The 8,870-nt window shown below is 36.3% G+C and overlaps 1 protein-coding gene across 1 annotated transcript; it reads right to left on the bottom strand.

The window, feature by feature from the left end:
* Positions 1-6,158: 6,158 nt before the first annotated feature.
* LOC114518647 lies at positions 6,159-7,502 on the bottom strand. The gene has a single exon (XM_028538654.1). The coding sequence runs from the start codon at positions 7,500-7,502 to the stop codon at positions 6,159-6,161; it is 1,344 nt and encodes a 447-aa protein (XP_028394455.1).
* Between the last annotated feature and the right edge of the window lie 1,368 nt (positions 7,503-8,870).

Below are 8,870 nucleotides of genomic sequence, written 5' to 3'. Positions count from 1 at the left end.
TGTTCATGATGGGAAATGCCAGAGTGACCATAAAGCTAGCCACACCTTTCCTATTGACGTTCCAAAAGTTAAGGATGTCATCCTAAATGCTGAGCCACCACCTCAGGAATGTGGTGATATGCTTTCTTATCAAAAAGCACTATTGGAATATGGCATCCTTCTATTAAATTTCTGGGATGCTATTTCAGAAGGGGGTGGGAGTAGAATTATTCAATCATGGAAAACTTTCTGCTCTACCTCAGAAATTAAGATAAGTCAATGGAATATCCCTCTTGACCTGCAGTTAGAATTTTACAATGAGATTTTGAAAGCTGTAGTGAAGAACCCTGGACCAAATGCATCAAGGAAATCATTTGATAGGATTTGCCATGCCATGGGGGTCACAAATGAACTCATGCACAACTTTGACAAAGAAACAAAGATTATTAAGAGGTCTGGCAAACATGTGAAACAGTCAGTGAAATCTGACTTTTCAAAAATTGTAGATTAATTGATCAATGAAAAAGCATTTTCTTTAACACCTGGCCGCCAATATCCTTATATTAAGAACATAAAATCTACTGCCCTTCATGGTTTCAACTCGCAGAAATTATACAAATGGATTAACACACATAAAAAAAACATTGTTCTTAAAAGGTCAGCACGATAAATGAAAAATGATTAACAGAAATTATTTTATATCTGTACCACAATGTACTTTGTAATTAAAATATTTCTGAACCTTGTATTCTAGATATATTCTTGAGTGCAACTATGGAAGATTGTGGGTAGCTGAATATTTGCAGATTTTACAGCTATAAAGATATATATTGTTAATATTAATAGATTGAATTGTTAATGTGAATTGAAATTGTTAATAATAATAGATAGAATTATATTGTTAATACCTATGCATGAAATATTACAATTTAATATTTTTTGATCAAATTAATATTTTTTTATATTAATGACTCAAACAAAGATTTATTATTGGCACTTTCTGGTGATGCTATGCTTTCTAAACTTTCATCAGTGTCACATTCCATTTCCAATATTTGTGTGTCATCAATGTTGAATGAATACAATGAGGAATCATTCTTAATTTTATCCCATACAGAGTCGTGCAAGGTTGGGTCCACTTCCATTTCATCCATATCCATATCATCATCAAAATTCACCATGTCCATATCAATATCATCAAAGACTTGAATAAGAGTTTTCAAAATGAATCTTGCATAGTCTTTATGCCAAATTTCACAGTACTCTAAAATGTCATTATAACTGAAAAGTTGATCATAGTTATTCACAATTTGTTAGATATGAAAAATGTTAAACTCCAACAGAACACTCAGACATGCCAGTGCCTTGCAATCAGTTTGAGTGTGTGCATTGGAATGTAGGTCCTTCTGATACGAGACCAACTTCTCTTTTAATTCTGACACCTGCGATGGCAGTGGCGAATGAACATTCTTAAGAATAACCGACTTTTTCTCTATCAAGAAACAGTTACCACAATCATCACTCTTACAGTCACACTTAGAAAAGCATATGTCACAGCATAAATGACCTCAATACTGACCTGATCACTTCCTCCAAAATGACGCATTAGTGATCTCCTCCTACAGTCAGTATAGAGCAAAATTCCCTCATGTCCTGTTCAGAATTTGCAGGCAGTATGCCATTAAACATTATAACACATGAACTCTGTTGTCTATCTCGTCCAGCACGTCCAGACTCTTGGATGAAATGTTCAATGTTCTTTGATGGTGGGCCAAAATGGACAGATGTAACTAACATTTTTACAATTGACACCCATACCAAAACCTATAGTTGCAATCAAAATTTGGATATGACCACCCTCCTGTGACATGTTTGTCATGATGTGTTGTTTCACCGAATCGGGTGTGCCCGTATGAAACATTTCTACCATTCGATTGCTAGAGATGCATTCTCCATGAAATAGCTTCTCTTCCAGTTGTACTTGAAATAAGTGATAGAGCACTGAACACTGTTTACGAGTTTGGCAGTAAATTATAGTACATTCCGTCTCACTTCTATTTGTCTTTAGATCCTCAATGAGGTTACCAAAAACATCTTCAAGTGGCATATCTTTCTTCACCTGTTTTAAAATGTACATATGTGTAGAGACTCCAAGATCTGGAATTGTGTTGCCTTTTTTGCTGTGGCAGTTAGAATCACCATCTTGCAGTTTGTGAGCAAGAGCGATGTCATCTCTCCTAGATAACCATACTAGCTACGGAATGATATTTTCTTTGTTGTACTTGAGACATCACGCCCCTATCGAAAGAATAAACAATTCATTAACAATTATTCACCAACTCTGAGGCAAATAATTATTTTGGTATAAATACAATAGGTGATTAAATTTGTAGCATATTTTTGTGTTTCTTTGAACAGTGTTTCTTTTAAAATCTTATTTCATCCCACCCTAGCTATCCTCACCCATATTCACAAAGCTGTCTGCCATTATACGTCAGGACACAGTAGGCCGTAGGATGAGCATCCAAAAGATGCTTAGAAGAAAACGAATTCCGTTGCACCCCTCGTGGAACTACATAATTTTCACATGAATCAAGGCGATGCTAGAAGATTTCTCCAAACCTCCAAAGCTAGTAAGCACTCTGGTGAGCCGAAAACATGTGTGTAGATGCCATTTAAAACATTCTGAATGATTTCGGGGTCTACGGCATTTCCATCCATTAGGGCCTCAGCAGGGAAAAAAAACCCTGCAAACTGTTTAACTGATCTTTCATTAACGCTTGCAGCGGTGAATAATAGAGATAAGCGACTTCCCAAAACCCGTTGGGAGGCTAACAAAGACATTTTTCTTCCCTTTAAAGAGTGCCTTAATACCTTTCACTTGCTTTTGAAAAAACTCGTCAATTTCAAATTGTTCTTTGAAAGCAGAAAACGCACCATTCCATAGCTCTTCGCTGAAAGCATCCATCCGCCATCTTGAAATGTTTTCATATCATGCATTGTCATTACAAAATTATCATACCTAATACCCAATCAAACACCAGCTTGAGCAAATTAACCAATCAGGAACCAATATTATATATTCCTCCAATCACAAACTGTCCCCGGGATTATGCGGAAAGTCACATGCTGAGGACAAGAAAACTGCAGAATGTGCATAGACGTATATTTTACATACATAGGTCTATATCGTATGCTATGCAACATACAGACAATTAAATCCTGAGAAAGCAAAACAGTGTTTTAAGACATCCACTGCAACATTAGACAATTAAATCCTGAAAAAAACCCCAGAGTTTTAAGACATCCACTGCAACATACAGAAAATCAAATCTTGAAAAAGCAAAGAAGAGTTTTAAGACATCCACTGCAACATACAGGCAATTAAATCCTGAAAAAGTAAAACAGAGTTTCAAGACATTCATTGCAACATACAGACAATTAAATCCCAAAAAGGTTAAAGAAATAAATAAAACAACTGCTACAACATATAGAAAATTAAATCCTGAAAAGGTTGCAGAATCGTCAAAACTGTCAAATATTATGTACAAGCAAAAGTATCCAGAAAGAGTTAAAGTGCCTATAAACCCAAGATGGGTTTTTGGTGATTCGGATAGAGCGTAAAAAGTTACAATAGAGGTTCTAGATTAGATTTTGATTTAAACTTCTAGTTTGAGATATAGCGGCTCAAACATACGAAATTCTCAATTTTCTCAAAAAAGTCGTGCAGTTAAATTTACTGTGAAGGGCCTGGGTCGGATGAACACGTTCTTTCAAATAAATAGGGTTTTCTATTGCAAATCGACACAACTGCAAGAGTTTTTGTTTCATCAGTGCGTAAACGGTGTATCGTTTACGGTTGTTCCAACATTACTGACTCAAGTAAAGGTATTTTTTTGATAATTCACCCGTGGCTGTCCGGAGAAGGAAAAGATGGATGAGCTTTGTGCGACGCAGATGTGACAATTGGGGCCCAACAAGTTCGTCAGTTGTGTGCTCAGAGCATTTCACTCAGGAATCAGGAATGCTTTGAGTATGGCCTGGAAAGCGTGGAAAAGTATAAGACTCACAAACTTAAAATAGTTAGGCGTGGAATTTGCATCGTTTCTACAGTAGAAACAAATCAACTCTTGGGTAACGCGGTTTCAGAGCGCACCAGACCGAAGGAGGGTAAGCAATACCTTATGTTAATTTGACAATATGCATCATCAGCGCCTATGAAACACATTTGAATATTTAATTTTGGGTCAAACTTTATACTGTTGTTAACTTTTAAAATATTTTTATTGATGTATAAGATTTATTTCACGTCTGTATGCGTCTATATCTCGTGTATCAGTATCACACCCGTGATTACATACGAGCCAACAAAATCTCCCTTATAAGAGAAGAAATGGTATGGCTGTTGGTGTGAACACATTTTTACACTGCATGCACTCACTTAGAAAAACAAAATTTCAATAGCTCCATTTTTGTAGTAAAGGAGTTCATATGGATATAATTTTATTCTAGCTATTCTTGTTTATAGATTACAGAAACTGTTGGGAATTAAGCCTTGTCAAACATGAAAAGTTAGAAAATCCTTTGTTCAACAAATGTGCACATATGGATATCATTCAACCGCAAAAATGGTTAAACAAAGGTAGTTAACATACATACAAAACATATTATCATGTACATGCCATAATGCCATGTAGGCATGTACACTAGCCAGTCAGAACAGCACTTTTTTGCCCATGAGTATTTTTTCCATCAAGCCATATAGCTTCAAGATTGATGAGTGAAGTCTGGCATTAGACAAGTAAAAAATAGTGTCCAAATCAGTGCAATTGTGCACATTGCAGTTCAATTGGTAAACTATTTTAAACATTTGCAGATTCCATTGCTAATGCATATGAAAAAATAGGTACGCAATGCGTACATGTGGGTAGCCTGTAAAACATTATTAACTGCAATAAAGCTGCTATAGTTGCGAGTAAATATCAACTGATGCAATAAAATATTATTTTCCTGTCTTATGTTCTAATGCCATAGACAACGGAATAAACACACTATAGTTAGCTGGTTGAATACAGTTATAACGAAGTTGATTTATTACACAATCTATATATTATAATATTTTATTATATTAAATACATTTTACGACAGATCAAAACATATATAAAAGCATTTTTACAAGAGATAGGAAATGAATTTTTTTTAAGCAGAATAGATGAACAGAACAAAAAAGAGAGTAAGGTTCCGGGATGGTGGCACACATCGTCTGATAACATAAAGCTTAGTTTAGAAGGAGAAAAAGAAGGTTTCAGACTTTTTCAAATTATTTCGTTTTGATGTCCCTTGATTATCAGCATGTCTTTGTTACATACAAGATTGGTTCTTTTGCTGATAAATCAATTTTATAGTTATGTCAATAGTCAATAAATGTTAAACGTTATTGTTCCAGTAAGATTATACCACTTGTTTGCCAAAGTTTATTGACAATACATTTCACAATTGTAACTGAAGATGATAGTATGATTTAATTTAGAAGGTTTAAAAACGAACTTTCTCTGAGCCTCATTTTTACAATTGATTTCTGCGTTATTTAATATAGACCAGAATAAGGCTTTAAATTTTATTTACAAACGACGTTTCGGAGTTTACTCCATCATCAGGTTAAGATAATCAGATTATGTACAATTTTGAATAAATCGCGTATAAAAACCGTTAAAGCTTGCGTCCGTTACATTTTCGTGCGCATGCGATTTTTGTAAGCATAAAATGACGTGTCCGAGAAATTCTAATAAAATTAGAAATTAATTATAGTATTATTTATACTGCATGCTGTCTAAACTACAAAATCTATAATGTTTAATTGTTCGTATTTCCCATTCAAGTCCGGTTTCAACTTTTGAATGAATAAAGCTTCGGTAATCTTGCGTTCTACCGATCCTTTCGTTTTTTTTAAAATCTTGATCGAAAGCTTAGGTTTTTGTCCACGATGTAGTTCACTATAATGCTTTGCGAAAGCCATGTTCTTGTAGGATTTCGCCGTAGGATTTGCTGCAGATCGATAATGTTCTTGGAATCTGACGGCTAATGGTCTACTTGTTTCTCCTACATATGTTGCTCCGCACAGGTCACAGTTTATTTGGTAGACAACGTCTTTCTGCGAGCATCGAATGGGAAGCAATGACCTACTGCACACTGAGCATTTCGAGGGATTTGTGCATGTGTTGTCGCGACTCTGCCAGAAGGTTCTTCAATGAGCTTTGAGATCGTTCAACTATTCGGACATTGAGGTCTGAACGCTGGACTGCTCTTCTGATGTCGTTGGTGAATTGGCTTGAGATAAATGGTATTGTAAATGTACTTGGCGCTTCGGTTTTTGATGCTCGTTTCTTGCTTTTTGTCGCTTTCACTTTGTTGACATACTTGCTGTCATAACCGTTTCGTCTCGCTCTTCTTTCAAATTTCCGTTCAGCTTCTTGTAATAATGTATCGTTTGAACATATCGAAGTGTAGGTTTTGATCGTGTTACCAATGGCAGCTCGCTTGATGTGTTCTGGATGATGAGATTTTGCGTTCAACATCAATCCTTTGTTTGCTGATTTTGTATGCCACCCCGTCTCGATTGTTCCAGATGTATTCACTTTGATTTTTGTATTGAGGAAAGGAAGGAATCCGTCTTCGCCAGGTAACTCGATTTCAAATTGAATTGATGGATCTTGCCCATTCAGCTGATTTTGAATCTTTACGGCTTCGTTTGGATTGTCAGCGGGTGTAATACAATCGTCGATATATCGGTAATAGATGGAAATAGCTTGATCGGAATAGATTGCTTGATTTTCTATTCTGTCCATGTAAAGTATAGCGAGAATTGGTGCCAATCGATTTCCCATTGCCAGACCTCGACGTTGTTGATAGAACGATCTTTTCCAAGAGAAGCAGTTCTTTTCGAAGATAGCTTTTGTCAGTAGAATGATGTCTGATATAGAGAATTGATATAGTTGGATGTTTTTCTTTTCTTTTTCAAGATATAGGCGCAAGGTATCAATGGCTGCGTCGTTGTTTACACTGGGGTATAATGAAACCACGTCTAAACTAAATAGGATCTTGTTCTTCAACTCACCACTCTTTAAGTTACGCAGTTTGTTCAACAGATGTTCAGTGCTTCGAAGATGTGCTTTTACAAATTGTAGGAGGGGATTGCATATCACTTGTATCAGCCAGGAGATTTTATCCGCAGGACCAGCACAGCCAGAAATTATAGGTCTCACTTTGATGTTATCAGGGTTGGAACTTGGCTCGTTGTTATGAAATTTATGCGTTTTGGTTAGCAAATAGATAACGGGGCACACACTGTGTGTCGTTTTTAATCTTGTGATGGATCTTTCGTTAACAAAATTCTTCTTTGCGACATACTCCCACACTTCATTGATCTCTTCCTCAGCTTTCTTCGTTAAATCATTACACGGTTTGTAAAGTGATTGATTTTCAAGGTGTTTTTTCATCAAGGTGTTATCCAGGTTGCTATCCATAACCACAAACTCGCCTCCTTTATCACTTACTGAAATTCTGACTTTTCGGCTTTCTTAAGTGTGGTCAAATCAACCAGTGTTTTTCTTTGGTGTCGAGTGAGATTGGAGGGAATGGGTCTTGACTTGTGTTTGCTTATCACTTTCTTTACTTCATGTTTAAGGTGCTGGAGAGAGGATTCTAAATGTTGAAATTTTGTCTCCGGTGCTGTGCAAAACTTATCGAACGGACATTGTTCAATAGTTGGTTCTATAGTTTGATATGGGGCACTTTGGGTAGGTTCTTGGGTATGTTGTTGATTATCATTTACGGATTGTTTGCTGTGTATTTCTTTCCAACGCAGTCGGTATGCAAGTTTTGCCAATTGCACATTAACGTCCAACTCTGTTCGTTTGTTAATGGTTTTCATCGAAGGAACAAATTGCGGTCCCAAATCGAGTAAATCTGCTGTACCATCAGGCAGAAGAGTTGTTGAAGTTAATATTGTGACTCTTGGTGGAGACTCATCGTCTTGATCAGTAGAGGATTGTGAGCGGGGGTTAGAAACATTTGATCTGCTTGTGTTATTGTTCGACAAAGATTCAAACTTACGAATGAGTTTAAATTTCTTATTTTTCTTTAGAAGTGTAACTTAAAGAGTGGTGAGTTGAAGAACAAGATCCTATTTAGTTTAGACGTGGTTTCATTATACCCCAGTGTAAACAACGACGCAGCCATTGATACCTTGCGCCTATATCTTGAAAAAGAAAAGAAAAACATCCAACTATATCAATTCTCTATATCAGACATCATTCTACTGACAAAAGCTATCTTCGAAAAGAACTGCTTCTCTTGGAAAAGATCGTTCTATCAACAACGTCGAGGTCTGGCAATGGGAAATCGATTGGCACTAATTCTCGCTATACTTTACATGGACAGAATAGAAAATCAAGCAATCTATTCCGATCAAGCTATTTCCATCTATTACCGATATATCGACGATTGTATTACACCCGCTGACAATCCAAACGAAGCCGTAAAGATTCAAAATCAGCTGAATGGGCAAGATCCATCAATTCAATTTGAAATCGAGTTACCTGGCGAAGACGGATTCCTTCCTTTCCTCAATACAAAAATCAAAGTGAATACATCTGGAACAATCGAGACGGGGTGGCATACAAAATCAGCAAACAAAGGATTGATGTTGAACGCAAAATCTCATCATCCAGAACACATCAAGCGAGCTGCCATTGGTAACACGATCAAAACCTACACTTCGATATGTTCAAACGATACATTATTACAAGAAGCTGAACGGAAATTTGAAAGAAGAGCGAGACGAAACGGTTATGACAGCAAGTATGTCAACAAAGTGAAAGCGACAAAAAGCA

Source organism: Dendronephthya gigantea, unplaced genomic scaffold (assembly GCF_004324835.1).
Source record: "Dendronephthya gigantea isolate DGI-Jeju-01 unplaced genomic scaffold, DenGig_1.0 000011F, whole genome shotgun sequence".
Lineage (NCBI taxonomy): Eukaryota > Metazoa > Cnidaria > Anthozoa > Malacalcyonacea > Nephtheidae > Dendronephthya > Dendronephthya gigantea.
The sequence above is the reverse complement of the archived record's forward strand: the minus strand, read 5'-3'. Positions and strand labels throughout refer to the sequence as shown.